Here is a 15,467-nt window from a genome sequence, read left to right as displayed (position 1 = left end):
CGTCTAATTATACGCCCTCAAAAACTCCACCAAGGCCATCATAGCCATAGCCTGTCCATAGGGCATGCTCGTCCTAGGAATATCCTTATAATGCTGCAAATCATGCCCCATACCCGTTCCAAACGAGGTATTCAACAACTCTCCCTCAGGGCTAATGTTCTCCAAAACGGCCTTGATCGCCTTGACAGCTACCTCAGAGTACTCCTTTCCAATATATCGCTTGCGCTCCGCCTTGAGAATACCATACGCAAAACCCGCTGTCGCACTGGCCTCGACATATGAACCCTCTGATTCAGGGACGTCGAGAAGGGTGCTCCATAGACCGTTTGCGCGCTGTGTCTTGGCTAGAGCGGCGCATTGGCTGTCGAGCGTGTTGATGAGATGTGAGCCGATCGGGTCATCTTCCTTGATACCGACGAGTTCGAGGAATTCGGGGATGACGATGGTGACCCAGCTGTTACCGCGCGCCCATCGTGCATCAGCAAAGTTGTGACCGCCATCTTTGAAGGTCCATCCGTGGAAGAACAATCCAGTTTTTGTATCGAAGAGATACTGAATGTGCAGCAAGAACTGCTTCTTTGCTTCAGCGACGTATTCAGGCCTATTGAGCACAAGGCCAATCTTGGCAAGCGGCATGACCGTCATCATGAGGGTATCATCCCAAAGCTGCTGCTCGTTGACCTCAAGGTACGTAATATGCTGAAAACCGCCGTACTTTGTCCTGGGGAGGTCATGCATCGCCCACTCAGCCCAAGCATCGAGCCAAGGAAGATACGTAGGGTTTTGTGTCTTTTCATAGACATATGCCAGAGTGAGGAACACAGCCATGGTGTTGATGTTTTTTCCCTTGTGGCCCTCCGCGAAACGGGCCTGGAACCAATCCTCAATGATCTTGAGCCATTGGTCCTCGCCGGTCATCTCGTAGTACTTCCATATTCCGTAGAGGCCGATGCCGTGTGTCCACTCCCAGTCGTTCCAGCCTTTTGTGTCGATGATGCGGCCATCTGCTAGGGTCATGAGGAATTCGCCTGTTGTGTCTTTTATGTTGACGAGTTCGTGGATGAGCTGCTGGATTTGCTTGTGGACGTCTTGCGACGCGATGTCGTGTACGTGAGAGGGCATGATGGCGGTGACTGAGGGTATCTGAGGGAGTTACTGAACGGGTATCTTGTTACTACACGGCAAAAGAGGTGAGTTCTTTGATGAGGATGAATGAGGGTATTCATAACCCCTCGTTGCATCCCAATGATTCTCTTGGCAGTCCACATGCTCGGTCCGAAGTACACCGAGAGCGCCTATCATGAGGTTGAAGCTTCATCTCTCCGCACTTTTTGGTTGTGGGGGTGGGGCATGGGACTGGGGGTTGATGATGGGGGCGGAGTAGCCAGCCATTTCCAGTAAAGTCAGAGAGACGAAAAGACTCGGCTGAAGCTTGGAAAGTGAGTATATAGTGGCACTTGGGGGAGTGCTACGGTGAATTACGGCTTTGATACCGGAGTTTGTCATGGCAATTGTCATCTAGCGTTTGGGTAAGTGAGTGGCCTCGGGGAGCAAAACATCAGACCTTGATGTAGGATATCAAAATGAACCCAGGAAAAGGGATTCTCAACTTGGCCAAGAAATATCCTAAACTTAGCAAACCAATCTTAAGCTTATCCTAAATTACCCTACTCTTTTTAACATTTAGGATCAAGGTCCCGAGTTTTATTTCCTCCCCTAAGAGTGAGTGGTGAGTGAGGGGATTACCGCTAAAGAAACCGCGGATTTAGTGCGCTTCCTCGGATCTTCAGTGGGTCTACCTTAATCCCCCCCCACTGAGCCAAAACCAGGTCAACGGCCAAGTCTTCCTCTTTCGCTGCCCGTCGCTTCGCCTTGCCGAATGCTGCCTCTCGGCGACGGAGAAAATTTGAGGTGCGGAGTAATTAGAAAAGAGCCGCTTACTTGCCTGGATTCTCCAAATTCATCGCCAAGAGACGGGACGGATGCGGCTGTTACGTTGAGGCGTAAGGCACAGCGTCGTCACTATTGCCGTTGGATATGGTCTTGGTGAGTTAGAGATCTCAGTTATGATATCTAACCTACATGAAGCTTTAGATAAACTTGGCATAGATTCAGTGGACCTTGAGAGGAGTTTATGCTCTCAAGATAAAGACCAGAGGACATGTCAGATTGATGAGAAGCATATCTCGCTCCCATGCAACCGTCCACTCCCTGAGGGTCAACACAGGAGCCTCCTGTTGTCAAACAACCCAGCAAATCATGTCATATGCTGATCCTACCCGTCCCTGGCATACCTTGACCAGGGCTTATTTATCCCGTAGAGCGGATCCCCAGTGACGAAACCCTGAAGATGCCGCGTTACCGAGTTGTAACTTGTAGACAATCCTCCTTCCTACTCGGCGCCTCGGGCAAGACTCCCACGAGATAAACAGTGTAAAAACTCAATCTTGACTGGAGTAGAGAAACTGGGGCAATATGGGGTATTCTCTCACAAGTAACGTTGACATCTGGGGCCCCAGATTCCCGCCCCATTACCGTATATCATAAAAGGGACCACCCTTCCTCTCATCCATCTCGATAATCTCATCCTCAAATTCATCCGAATTACTAATCGAGATGGCTTCAGAAATTCAGCGCAAGAGATCCGTCGACGAGGTCGAAGATCTCGAAAAGCCAGCTCAGCACTCTGAAAGAGTCGACAAGGAACTCGCGCAGTATGTCTCAGACGTGCGTATCAACATCTCGCCAGAGCGCAGTGCGGAGCTGCGAAAGATGATTGACAAGAGAGTCCTTGCCATTATGATCTTTACGTATTTTCTGCAGGCTATTGATAAGGGGACGTTGTCGTTTGCGTCGATTATGGGGTTGACTGCTGATACGGGTTTGGAGAATCCTGATGGGACTGTGTCTCAGCATGTGAGTTGTTGCCAATTCTTTCCTTACCTTTTGCTATGGATAGTATGTTGATGAAGGTGGTGTAGTTCTCGTGGCTTACGACCTGTATTTACCTCGCTATCCTCGTTGTCGAATATCCCCAGAACTGGCTCATCGCCCGTGTGCCCATCGCGAAATATCTTTCTTTCTGCATCGTTGCTTGGGGAGCTTGTCTAGCTTGCCACGCTGCTTGTAAAGACTTCAAAGGTCTCGTTATCGTACGAACATTACTCGGTATATTCGAATCAGCCTGTCAACCATGCTTCGTTATCTTGTCAGCCATCTGGTACCGCCGTGAAGAACAAGCCTCCCGAGTCACCTACTGGTACGCCTCCCTCACCCCTCTCACTGAACATCTTATTGACCATTGAAGGTACATGATGAACGGTGCCCAACAGATCGTCGGCGGTCTTCTCGCCTACTGCTTCTCCCTTATCAAGACCGGCCCCCTCAAATCCTGGCAATGGCTCTTCCTCTCCTACGGCGTCATCTCCGTAGTTTTCGGTGTGTTCGTCGGATGGTGGATGCCTGATTCACCGATGCGAGCCAAATGTTGGACCGAGCAGGAAAAGCACGAGATGGTTGAGCGTGTGCGCGATAACCAGACTGGTATCCAGAACAAGACGTTCAAGAAGGAGCAGTTCATTGAGGGTCTCAAGGATCCCCAGGTCTGGGGATATGCTCTCATCGCGCTGTGCACAACGCTACCTACATCGGGCCTTGGTGCTTTTGCGAATATTATCATTAAGAGCTTTGGGTTCAGTACCCTTGAGACGCAGTTGTTGGCGATGGTGTTGGGCTTCTACATCGTTATTGTGCTTTTGTCGTCGGCTTGGCTTGTCAAGAAGACGAGCCAGAACCTACTGGTCATGCTTGGTTTCTGTATCCCGTGAGTCTATTCCACTTCTTCATCTTTGATCACCGCTAACAACTCAGTTCCTTCATCGGTACAATCCTCCTCATGACTCTCCCCAATAAGACAACAGCGCAACACATCGGTCTTTTGATCTCATACTACATAACCCTATCCTTCTGGTCCGCCCAAACCCTCGCCCTCTCCATGATCTCGCGTAACATCGCCGGTCAAACAAAGAAGACCGTCGCAGTCGCCACCAACTTCATCGTCTGGGCAGCCGGTAACGCCATCGGTCCCCAGGTCTTCCTCTCCTACGACGGACCCCGCTACTTCATCGCTTTCGCCACTCATCTCGGCTGTTACTGTCTTCTGGTAATTGTCATAGTTTCACTGAGATGGTATCTCCGACGAGAGAATAAGAAGCGCGATGCTTTGGTTGAGTCGGGTGTTGCGGAGGCTAGTTCGACTTATACGGGGCAGGCTTGGGAGGATCTTACGGATAAGGAGAACCTGAGCTTCCGTTACGTGTACTAGGGGATGGATCTTGTAAAGAGGTATGTGGATACGAGCATCGAGAAATACGCGCAGCTGTAGTTCATTGAGAATACATCCACTGTTGCAACATGAGTATCGCCTCTGAAATGCTTGTTATTGATTCGCTAGAGTATGGGGATTAACGGCCTTTTGTTCACTATGGCGGCCATGTCTAACAATTTCTGGGGAAATATGGGCTGTGGCTTGGGAGAGTTGAACAGTGTAGTGACTATGGACTGTCGTGGCCTTGATCGTTGTTGTGAGTTCAGGAATGGTGGATGAAGTATATCCCGAGACATTAGTCAACCTCTTGTTCCGAGCGCACTCCCTCATCATCCGATGGCAAGTCTAAACCATTCATTGCCTGGTTCATAGACACCAATAGATCAGCATTCAGTTGCCATTCCAGGAACTTTCTCATATGTTCGGCTGCCCGTGCCACATTCCCCCAGGCATAGGCGCGTGGGTCTTCGTCTCTGGCTTGGGCCATTTCCTCGGAAAAAGCGTTGATGATGGCGAAGGAATTTTCGTCATGTTCTTTAACATCATGGGCGACGTCGTCCTACCACCCCTGATCACCCAAAATGACGCCATCATATCTAATGATACGGGCCATGGCCTGAGGATACCTCGTAAGGGATTCACCATCCGCCAGTTTCTCAGCCGTGGCACTGGTGGTCGACTTTGCTAGAAACTCGTCCATAGCTTTGAGGTCTCCTAAAATCTGAAGCCTAGTAGAATTGACTGCTGTGGAGGCTTTCGTAGCAAAATCGTTTTCCCCAGCTGTAAACAAGCGTCGAAGCGTCACTGACAGACTTCCCTAAGCCAGGTGAGTGCGCCCCTTGTGCCTTGAGTCAATGATGGCGATCATCGCACACACTCGGTAATAATTAATTGGTGCCAATAAATTGAGAGGCTTGTCAGGCATAGCGACGAATGTGGGTAAGCCCCCCTCGTCTGCTTGCAATCTGACCCTCAGCACACCGAGCGCGTAAAGGTGCTCCAGACGTCGATTCATTGCGTTTGAGTACTCGTGCTTGCCAGAAGAGGCCAATTGCGCTTCATGGCCGGGGGGTTGAGATTGATACATAACGGTGTATAGTAAGTGGTTGATGAATTTTAATGTATTTGAAGCAGTATTGATGGTTGAGCTTCTGGGATCTTAATGATTCGGAGTGTGATGGAGAGCAAGGGAAGAAGCTTTCGGATCCAATGTGATCGAGATCAAGAAGGACCCATGATTGGTACTTGAAATACCTGCAAGTGACGCCAACTTCAGCTCCTTCTGTGAAAACAACAGACCTCTTCAGTAAGGTAAGGCCCATGCCCGAACTCGCAGAAGTGGCTACCTTAACTGGGTGGGTGGTCTCAGGAAGGCGACTGCCTTGAACACTCCCTTTAATACAGGCATCACCCCATCCCCAATATGATAGAGTTATCTACAGCCACAGTAATGGCACCGCAGTACTTAGACCCGCGAGGTTTACCGTTCTTGATATGCCTCTCCTGATCTATCTTGTTCATTCATTGGCATTCCACGTTTCGAGTGGGCGTGCACTTGTCGAGCACCTTGCTAGGACGGAGAGCGAAGCCATGCAGATTGGTTGTAGGAAAGGTTTGCCGATGGTGGTAGAAGTTGAAGGACATTCCCTGAGGTGATGTTAGAATGTGATGGAGAGGGAACCGTACCACAAATCTCTGTGAACAGTCGTTGTCCCTGTTTCACTCGCAGGTCGCGCACTGGTCACTGATGGTTGTCTACTTGACCCGATCGCTGTGATGCTCAAATGCCTTGACTCTGAAGAAGACCCCACACAAGGCTGAATAGATGCTGTGCTCTGGCCTCATTGTCAGTGTCAAGGACTCGCTGATGGTGAATCGATAACTATGGTAGTCATGAACCTATCGGTAGTTCCTTGGTCTTGACGAGTATAAGTTATGGTCTCTGTACCGCCAAGTTCAACTCACCAGCTCAAGCAACTCAGACACACAAACAGATTACACGCAAACAATTACACACATAACTCACAACTTGATCACCCTCACACGCCCATACTTCCCTTTTCATCATGTCTCAATCCGACCCTCTACTAGCAGCCCCTACAACTATCGTCCACCCCAAGCACAAGACCTGGTTGTGCGAAGAGAAGTTCAACGGTACCGAGTGCAACACCCACAACGATGTCAACGACCTGGTGTGCATGAAGTGTGACTACCAAGTCGATGGTTGGACAAAGGTGAGGGCCGAGGATGTGAATGAAATTCATATCGGGCAGCTCCACAGCTACCAAGATGGTGTGGCCAAATGGCAATACTTCAAATACTTTCTCAACCGAGGTCCAATTTTGGAGGATGCGCCTGGGAACAATGCGCCTGTACCCAGAGGCACAATCGACGGATAGTCTACAAATGGAGCAACCAGTGGAGGAACTACCAACGGAGCGGAAACCAATGGAGATGCCACCAACGGGAACCACGGAAGACGTTGGAATTGACACTTCAACTGCGTCTGTCACTTTGGGGTTGGGAATCAGCAGATTTGGAGACAGGATTTTCGTGGGATAGATCATGGCTTATGATCACTAATGCTTGTTATTTGTCTATTAAAGTCTGTGGACTATGCTCCTAAGACAATAAATAATAGAACGGGTTCAGCTTTGCTTGTTTAACTGTTTCACTTGCGTGCACCCATCGACGACCGTGCTCGTGTGGACGAGGAGATCAAGGGGATCAATACACTTCATTTCTACAACTATCGGTGGTAAAAGATTCTTGCTGTTAGTGATATCTATTGAAAGAGAGTTTGTTTGACGAACGATTGCTTCGTGGACCGCAAAAGGCGATGTGCGGACGAAAGGTACGCTTCCAAGCTTCTGTGAGTAGTATTGTTTGTCCCTGTTGCACTCTCAGGTTGAATAATATTCACTGATAGTTAGCTAGGTGATTGGAATGAATGCTATGAGAATGAGTTCTCCTGTCTCTGAACGAGAGTCACTTATCAGGACTGAATAGCTGCTCCAGGCTGACCTCAGTGTTACTTCCAAGTTGCCGTTGAGCGTGAATCAATCTCAATTGCAGTGACGAGTCTGTCGACCAGTCTACAATCCTCACTGATATAAATGCTCTTTGGACGGCTACTTCAACCCACCATCTCAAGCACTCAGACACAAACACAACTTACATTCACAACTCATCAACATTCCCATCCTGACAGTTCTATCTACTACTCCCTTTTGATCTTACACAATGCGTCAATCGGATAAACCAGATCCCAGACAAAAGACCTGGGAATGCAAACAGCCTATCAGTCGTCGTTCCCTTGAGACTTGCGATACCCTCAACGATGTCCAACTGATGACATGCCGAATGTGCGGCTACAAGATCAACGGTGTGGAGAAGGTGAGGGCCATGGATGAAAATAACCAACACATCGGGAACCTCTACAGCCACGACTATTTGTACGGTATCACGATTTGGGAGTACTTCGAGTAGGTTATCAGCGACGATTCAACCATGAGTAACGCGCCGATCTGAACGACCATGGACGATGGAGCTATGAGATGAGGAACTACAAATAAAGCGACCAAGAACGGATCGAGAACCAATAGAGACAAGACCAACGGACTGAGAACTGATGGGAAGGGGGATTAATGGAGCGACCACAATGGGAGCCATGGGAGGCATTCGAATTGACAATCAACAACGTCTGTTCAATCTGGGCATCTTCAGGTTTGAAGACAGACAGGCTTTCTCATGGTTCCTGGTCACGCATGCTTCTGTTTTCTCATAAAGGCCTACCTTGGAAATTAGTCTTCAAGATACGACACAATAAAACAGCTTAAGCTTACTCGTATTAATTTTTAACTTGTGACCGACTGTGGAAAAAGGATAAAAGCGAGCCACAAGCTGTATATTCTGTTTAAGGGCTTTGCTCTTCTCTGAACGTCGTTGATCTTACAACACTTCATTGCTGTTCTTGACTTAGAAATTCGGCAGACTAGGACTCTTGTGTTATGAATGAGAGTAATAATTGATTTGAGAAACCCCTCTAGTGCGGGTTTAGGGGCACATGAAGGCCGGGATGAGTCAGTTGCTTTGTCTCTGAACAAAGCTCGTGTCCGTGAACAGTGTTCAAGAGACGCAGCTCTATGGCAAATGGTCACTACAAGATACCAGAATCAAGTACTGGGGCAAGTGTATCGATCGTATTGGCTGTGGTTCATTCGTAATTAGTTCCCACTACCAACTGGTATAAGTCATCCTCCTTGTCCCTCCCCAAAGCCATAAACACACAAACAGCACAAAAACATCATAGCAACCCAAACAGAAACAATTTCTCATTGTATACAACCACAATGTCTGACGAAGCGGACCGAATAAGCGAACACACCCACTGGCGATGCATACGCTGTGCCAATGCTAAAAAGCCAACCGTCAACGAAACGCCCGACCAAGCATGTGTTCATTGCAAAACCGACCGTCAGCCTGGAGCAGCTGCTGTGGATAAAGAATTCAACATCATTGGGCAATTGGTCAAGACGACCAGAGAAGTCTGGGCGTGGAATCCCAAAAGGCTAGTTCGAAGTGGCGCGAATGGGAAGGGGACGGAGGAGGGAAAGTGATCAAGACGAGGGACTTTGAGCAATCATGTCCATGGCAACAATACGATGTTATTGCGATAGAATTGTAAATTGAGCAATACTTCAGATGAGTGCTATTGATCATCTGACTTGTGTATGTCCTAAGTGACGACCATTTGTTCTACTCGTAAGCTTCGCGCATAACGTTCCAGCGCCAACACAGCAGAGCTCCCCTACGCTAAGATATTATATCTTTCTATAATATGGTTGGAAAATACAATAATGGAATCTTTAAGCATTAGGATTAATACCTGTTCAATTCAGATTGCAATGAAATCGTCTCTACCGTCACAGCACGATTGCCAATCTCGTAAAGTATTGCTCGGAGAAGAGCTGCATCACAAACATGGGCATTTAGGCTTTATCAATGTGATATGTATTCATTTATTTATAGGATTGTAGGGGCATTGTCAACGTTCCATGCATAAAGAGATCAAGATTTGTCCCCGGAAAAATGTGACTCGGCGTCATAATTACAATCCTACAGGGGATATGTTCAGGACACAGAATTTAGTTTATTGATGAGCCACTCGGCGAAATTTACTCATTGTGTGTCCGCTGAGTTGTAATTACTCAGTAATTGTCTGGCTCTGGGGTCATTTGAGCTGCAAACACGAGCAATCACTGATACTGAGTGCTCTGAATGAGATTCCCATCGGTACGTGTGTAACTCTTATCGTCGAATCACTAATCATCCACACAATCACCTGCATGAACTCATTTATATATCTGGGTCGGTTTTCACCCTTTCCTCCACTCACTCATCAATTACACGACGATCAAAATCCTATCCCCGCACTCACTTACACCAACAATTCACTAATATCCACATCGCAACACCACCACTTGCATCTGCACAATGTCGGAGAATGTTCAAAAGACAACAAACCAAATTCGGGGTGATCACAAAAAGTGGCAATGCCACAAAATGATCGATGAACCAGGCCGTGCCAGATGCGTTGCCACTATGAGCATGAACGCCAACACTTGTACGCATTGTGGACAGCGTCGCGGGAAGAACGCTGTTGCTCTGGCTCAGAACGATGATGTGTTGGGTAGCCTTGTTGACTTTGAGGCTGATGGAACAGAAAAATGGCACTATAATCTCAAAGTGAACGGCGTGCACAATTGAGCCTGTTCAGACTTGATAAGGTGAACACGACATACCGGCGTTCAGCGATCCAGCATACCAAGAGATTATAAATTGACTCTACAAATCCTTTCCTCTTCTATCATTCATTACCATTCAAGATTGTTTTTTCTTTCATTGTAGACGCAACACTATCGAACTGCAATCATGTCTGGCCCAACCACTACCGTCCGCAAAGACCACACCAAGTGGCAGTGCAACGAGAAAGCTGGAAACAACGACAAAGGTGAGCTCGTTGAGTGTCAAGAGGTCATGAAGATGAGCGAGCGAGTCTGTACGAAATGCTGGTGTATTCGCAGAGTCGGCGCAACTGCGATGACCGAGGATGAGATGTATCTTGGTATGCTTGTTAGCATCACCAAGGGAATAAATGAGTGGTGGGATTATTTGCCAGAAATGCAGGAGGAGAGTTGCGAGGAGCCCACTGACACTGTGATGGGGGGCATGTGAGATAGACGGTTAGCCTTAGGCAGTGAACACAGGTAGCTAGGTGAATAGTGATATATTGACTGTAGTTTACTGATTCATGGATATGAACGGCACAGAGTACAGAAGATCAGTGAAAAGACGTTTGCCAGACAATGAATAATAATCGTGAACAATGACCAACGTTAAGGTATAATAGCTACCCTTCACCCAGTGACTCTCACCCAAACAGCACACACAGCAACATCTTACTACAACTACAAACAACTCAATTTCTTGAACAAAAACCATCACCACGTCACAATCATGCCTGCCCCTGATATCGACACAGCAACACAATCCAAAGTCCGCGGCGACCACACTCACTGGCGTTGTAGGCATGGACCAGAAGGGGACGAATGCAATGCCCGATTTGAGATGAGTCAAGAGCAATGTACTTCATGTGGTAACAGCCGGAAGGAGGGCTCATTGGCAGAGGCGCACGACGGCTACGTACTTGGGACTCTGCAATCTTTTGGTCCGAATGGCGAAACGATTTGGCACTATGAGACAGCCAGGAACGGCTGTAGTTGATGGACGTTGGACCAAAAGAGATATCCTGGTATGGGACTTCTGATTCAGTGTAGACGGATACTATAAAATACACTTAATACACTCCAGAACTTCCGCTGAGATCTTCTTCTTTAAATCGCAGTACCAAATGTAGACTGACCAACGTATCTGAAATGCCTTTCAAAACACTAACATCCGTCGTCCGCAGTGATCATACCCACTGGCGCAGCAACAAACTTGTCAATGGAGGCATCTGCAATCAGAAGAATGCCATGACAGAGAAGACGTGCAGTGTTTGTGGTAAAGACCGTGGAATCCGTTCTCTTGCCTTGGCGAGTAATGATGATGTGCTAGGGGTGCTTGTTTCTGTGGACTCAGAGGGTAGGGATATGTGGTTTTATAGTATCACTACAAATGGGACCTCGTAGTTGAGGGGAATGGATTAGCTTATACAAACAAAGTAGTTGAGCTATCGTGACATTGCCAAGAGCAGCAGGCTTCTCGTGCCCATAGACAACTGCAATACAGCAATCTCGATCTATAAAAAAGAAGTAGATTATCTACGGTTGGCAACGAGAAGCCAGAGATGTGGGCGTTCTTGGTGCAGTTGGCACGAATCTTGCCAGTCTCTCCATGGTGGCCTCAGTGAAGAGACATGGGCTTACAGTCTGTCTGAGCCTCTTGTGATGTGATACACGGCTCATATACATCTTTTGCAGTGCTACACTGTGTTCTGCAAGCATTGATTCAGGAGGACAAGATAGCATCGATATATACTTGACTATCTCCCACTTAACTCTACAGTACCCAACCCGAAACATACCCCCCAGACAATCCAGAAGACGCACCGCCAACATTTACAATCATACAACACAAGCATCCAAAGCCCTCAAAATCTCATCTCATTACCCAACATGCCTCTCATGGAACGTACAACCACCGCTCGTGCCGACCACACCCATTGGAAGTGCGTCAGACCTGAGCCTAACGGAGGTTTCTGCAATATAACAATGGCTATGAATGAGAACCAGTGCAAAAAGTGCGCTTCGATTCGCGAGCCCAGATTTGCATATGCTATGACTCGAGAGGGACACAAACTTGGAGTTCTTGGGAGCGTTGGTCAAGATAAAGTTGAAATGTGGCATTACAAATTGGAGACTTAGAATGGGATCTCCTGACGGATTGAAGTCAAGTGGTGAGCTGGTGATCGCTTCTGGAACTAAATGGAGACCGGGAAGAAAATATAATCCCGTTGTTGGAGCTCTGCCTCAACTATGCTCGTATCATGATGTCTCCAAGTTGCCTCAGCGCACGAGTCCGGATCATTGCCTCTCTAATTCCCACTAGCGGTTCGGTCATATGCGATATCGTCGTCACCGAAACACGCGACTGTTGTATACAAGACCGGATCCGGTTCCTCAACATCGTAAGGCACATCGTATTTCCAGACTTCTTCTCCCAGAGCCGTATAAACCTCAAGGTGTCCGATTATCTCCCAATTATCCCTCAACGCCAGAGTTCCGACTCTTCGAGCTGATTTGCATTTGGGACATCCCAAGATTGGTACTCTGATGGCACGGCCTTTGCCGTCCTGGCCAAACTCAAACATGGGGTTGACTTGGCAGTACTCGTCGTTGACTGTGGTCATACATTGCCACATGGTGTGATCGCCTCTAATGGCAGTGAATGGAGCCATGATGTGTTGTAGTGAATATACGGGGGTTTGGTATGCGTTGGTTGTTTGTAGGTTGCTTGCTCGATATCAGGTGGTGCATTGCGAGGACTTATATAGAACAAGGATGGGGACAGTCAGAGTCCCTGCAAGTGTAGAGATTGATTCGAGTTGAAGATATGTAGTGAGAACAGGATGGATGAGGGGGAAATGTACAACACTGAATCCCTGAGGCAGTCCTTTCGGGTGTTGTGTATGTAATTCACGGTCTGATGCACAATCCACTCAAAGGGCAGCAGCACTTATTTATACGCCTTTAGAGTCATTCATCAGGATATCTAGCTTTCCAGCCAAAAGTAAGATGTTAAGAAACAGCGAAGGCAACAAGTATTTTGCCCGTATTTTGCCCGCATGTGCTTTCGGGCGTTCTTTTAACTTTGTGCCCTGAGGGCTGAAGCCTCCTTTAACCTCTCAACCTTATCACAGCACAGTCCACATAACGATCACGAAGTTACCGTACTCATTTCTCGACAGCCATCACATAATTAGCCAAGGTAGAAATGGTTTGTATCAATTTATTAGGTCAATTGTGACTGTATTGCCCCTTCGCCGTCCGGTCTCAACCACTAATCATAGTCATAGGTGGCTCTCTCAGCCCTCGCGTCCTAAATGTCCACCCTCTTTGCCTCGTGAAGGTTCCATACCGGCTTCCCATTTGAATCAATTCCCCCGCATTGCCCAATAACGTCAATGTCGGCATTCAATGCCGTTGCTCCCTGAGCAAGTTCAGCCTGGCACCCTTTACATCTCTTCTTGTCAATGTCGTTATGCTTTGTGCAGATGTCATTCATGCAGAGCCAATAGGCGATATTGACTTCAGTGGGCTTGGTCATTTTGGTTGAAGTGAATGATAGAGTTGTGTGCTGTTAGGTTTGTGTGACCTGGAGTGCTTGATGTCCTGTGTAACAAGCAGGGGACGTTTGGGACTTTTATGTATCATTGGAGAGTAGCTCCAAGGACTTTGTCCACAGTCAATAAGTTTTAATCACTGTGTGTATATGTTCTGGCAACCTTTGTTCAGTGTAACAGGACAACTTGCAGTGTGTCGACAAAGGGAGAAGTGTGAATGGGCCATATGGCAGTTCACTATCATGTCTACGATCTGAGTCAGTGTGCCAATCGAGTATCTGGAGGCAAACCATAATCACTAATTGATTCCTCTTATTCAGAAAATGTTTTGGCTCAGAGAAGTATGCACGCAGCCGCAGGACTAGGTTCTACTAATCACGAGGTCAAAGCTAAGAGGCAAGCAGACACGGCACATTCGTCAAATCAGCTCATTTTCTTTCCATTAATTAAGGAAATCAAGAATCTCTATGCATATTCCTCCCCAAGCCGAAACTGCTGAGTATCTCTCCTCGGTTCAGTCAATAATGAAATGAATTGTCCAACTTTCACTGCCATCGTCCTCAACGTCCACCATCCAAAGCGGCTCTGGTTTGTCACAGCCCGGTTTCTTCTCTCCAAGGTCGGCAGTCGAACCGTATGAACGTATGTTTCCACATTTAGAACAAATTTTGTTCTCTATATCTTCATTTCTCCCTCCGCATGGCGTCTTGTAGGGTCGATCAAGTCCTCCAAAATTGCATGTCCATTTAGCGTTCTTTGGGACATAGCTGTCGCCGTGTTCAGTCCACATGTAACAGTCCGGAGGATTTTCTTGTGTTGTAAACATTGCGTAGAGATATAGGTACAGGTATAGTAGTTGTGCAGAGAGATAGTTGTTGTTGTATTGCTGAGTGTTGTGTTCTTGGAGGACTGGTCTGGCAAGTGAGAAAGACTCTCAACTTATACATGCTGGATGTCAGTGGAACTTCACGAGAAATCATTCAGTGTTCCTGTGCTCGAATAATTGCCGTACAACTGCAGTCATTGATACACAGTCAATCTGCCATGACACCCTCTCACTCACCTCTCTGTATCCATAGTCAAAGCTGATGTGGTTCTCACAGACGCGGTAAGTAGCCTGAGTCAGTTACATCTACTCAGACACTGTATTTACTCAAGCTTACATTAGCGCAAATGAAAGACATGTTGTATTTTCAGTGCGAGTTCCCTACTCATTTCTACGTGGTGAAAAAAGCTCTCAGTCACGAATCTCACCTACACACAACACATCTGGCTCACAACTTCGAGGTCACAGAGTCAAAGAGAGAAACCTATTCCATTGCAGCAATCCCATTCTCGCCTCACACCCTAGAGATTATTCGGATGCGAATCAAAACGAGCCCAAAACTCATTCTTCTTCCGACCAAACTCATACGTCCAAACTTCAGCCCCGTAGGCAGTTACACCACGAATCTCCCAACACCTCCCCTTTACCCCCTCATCAAGCCTCTCCTCAACGTGTGCGACTGCATTAGAGCGTATTTTATGGCATCTCTCGCAAATCTTGTTCCTTATATCCTTATTTACGTGTCCGCACTGAGATTCTGTTGGTCCAGATTTACACGTCCATTTAGCGGTCTCGGGGATGAAGTCGTCGCCTTCCTGAGTCATGGCGTAAACTTTCTGATCGCCTGATTGTGTAGAATCCATTGCGTATAGGTTTAGGCGGTATGAAGAGGCTTGTAGTCACTGTGTTGTATTGCTGTGTGTTGTGAGGAGTGGTCATGGATGGTGGCAAGACCTGCAACTTATACA

At 47.4% G+C, this 15,467-nt stretch overlaps 10 protein-coding genes across 10 annotated transcripts; 4 read left to right on the top strand and 6 right to left on the bottom strand.

Annotated features, from left to right (window-relative positions):
• Window positions 1-3: 3 nt before the first annotated feature.
• On the bottom strand, window positions 4-1,122 carry FPRO_01919 (putative unsaturated glucuronyl hydrolase involved in regulation of bacterial surface properties, and related proteins; the record flags this gene model as incomplete). Its single annotated transcript, XM_031226128.1, has 1 exon — window positions 4-1,122. One exon carries the CDS (start codon window positions 1,120-1,122, stop codon window positions 4-6), a length of 1,119 nt encoding a protein of 372 aa, XP_031074554.1.
• A 1,494-nt stretch (window positions 1,123-2,616) lies between these two features.
• On the top strand, window positions 2,617-4,324 carry FPRO_01920 (uncharacterized protein; the record flags this gene model as incomplete). The annotated part of the gene is made up of 4 exons (XM_031226117.1): window positions 2,617-2,916; window positions 2,982-3,259; window positions 3,308-3,823; window positions 3,871-4,324. The coding sequence occupies 4 exons, from the start codon at window positions 2,617-2,619 to the stop codon at window positions 4,322-4,324; spliced, it is 1,548 nt and encodes a 515-aa protein (XP_031074553.1).
• Window positions 4,325-4,622: 298 nt separating this feature from the next.
• On the bottom strand, window positions 4,623-5,342 carry FPRO_01921 (uncharacterized protein; the record flags this gene model as incomplete). The annotated part of the gene is made up of 3 exons (XM_031226106.1): window positions 4,623-4,886; window positions 4,914-5,107; window positions 5,201-5,342. 3 exons carry the CDS (start codon window positions 5,340-5,342, stop codon window positions 4,623-4,625), a joined length of 600 nt encoding a protein of 199 aa, XP_031074552.1.
• A 1,051-nt stretch (window positions 5,343-6,393) lies between these two features.
• On the top strand, window positions 6,394-6,726 carry FPRO_01922 (uncharacterized protein; the record flags this gene model as incomplete). Its single annotated transcript, XM_031226095.1, has 1 exon — window positions 6,394-6,726. One exon carries the CDS (start codon window positions 6,394-6,396, stop codon window positions 6,724-6,726), a length of 333 nt encoding a protein of 110 aa, XP_031074551.1.
• Window positions 6,727-9,823: 3,097 nt separating this feature from the next.
• On the top strand, window positions 9,824-10,564 carry FPRO_01923 (uncharacterized protein; the record flags this gene model as incomplete). The annotated part of the gene is made up of 2 exons (XM_031226084.1): window positions 9,824-10,075; window positions 10,238-10,564. The coding sequence occupies 2 exons, from the start codon at window positions 9,824-9,826 to the stop codon at window positions 10,562-10,564; spliced, it is 579 nt and encodes a 192-aa protein (XP_031074550.1).
• A 1,442-nt stretch (window positions 10,565-12,006) lies between these two features.
• FPRO_01924 (uncharacterized protein) lies at window positions 12,007-12,255 on the top strand (the record flags this gene model as incomplete). The annotated part of the gene is made up of 1 exon (XM_031226073.1): window positions 12,007-12,255. The coding sequence occupies one exon, from the start codon at window positions 12,007-12,009 to the stop codon at window positions 12,253-12,255; it is 249 nt and encodes an 82-aa protein (XP_031074549.1).
• Window positions 12,256-12,425: 170 nt separating this feature from the next.
• FPRO_01925 (uncharacterized protein) lies at window positions 12,426-12,788 on the bottom strand (the record flags this gene model as incomplete). The annotated part of the gene is made up of 1 exon (XM_031226062.1): window positions 12,426-12,788. The coding sequence occupies one exon, from the start codon at window positions 12,786-12,788 to the stop codon at window positions 12,426-12,428; it is 363 nt and encodes a 120-aa protein (XP_031074548.1).
• A 641-nt stretch (window positions 12,789-13,429) lies between these two features.
• On the bottom strand, window positions 13,430-13,657 carry FPRO_01926 (uncharacterized protein; the record flags this gene model as incomplete). Its single annotated transcript, XM_031226051.1, has 1 exon — window positions 13,430-13,657. One exon carries the CDS (start codon window positions 13,655-13,657, stop codon window positions 13,430-13,432), a length of 228 nt encoding a protein of 75 aa, XP_031074547.1.
• Window positions 13,658-14,187: 530 nt separating this feature from the next.
• On the bottom strand, window positions 14,188-14,499 carry FPRO_01927 (uncharacterized protein; the record flags this gene model as incomplete). The annotated part of the gene is made up of 1 exon (XM_031226040.1): window positions 14,188-14,499. The coding sequence occupies one exon, from the start codon at window positions 14,497-14,499 to the stop codon at window positions 14,188-14,190; it is 312 nt and encodes a 103-aa protein (XP_031074546.1).
• Window positions 14,500-15,020: 521 nt separating this feature from the next.
• Window positions 15,021-15,362, bottom strand: FPRO_01928 (uncharacterized protein; the record flags this gene model as incomplete). Its single annotated transcript, XM_031226028.1, has 1 exon — window positions 15,021-15,362. One exon carries the CDS (start codon window positions 15,360-15,362, stop codon window positions 15,021-15,023), a length of 342 nt encoding a protein of 113 aa, XP_031074545.1.
• Window positions 15,363-15,467: the final 105 nt, after the last annotated feature.

This window comes from Fusarium proliferatum (genome assembly GCF_900067095.1).
Source record: "Fusarium proliferatum ET1 genome assembly, contig: FPRO_scaffold001, whole genome shotgun sequence".
Taxonomy (NCBI): domain Eukaryota; kingdom Fungi; phylum Ascomycota; class Sordariomycetes; order Hypocreales; family Nectriaceae; genus Fusarium; species Fusarium proliferatum.
This window is presented reverse-complemented; position numbering and strand designations above follow the sequence as displayed.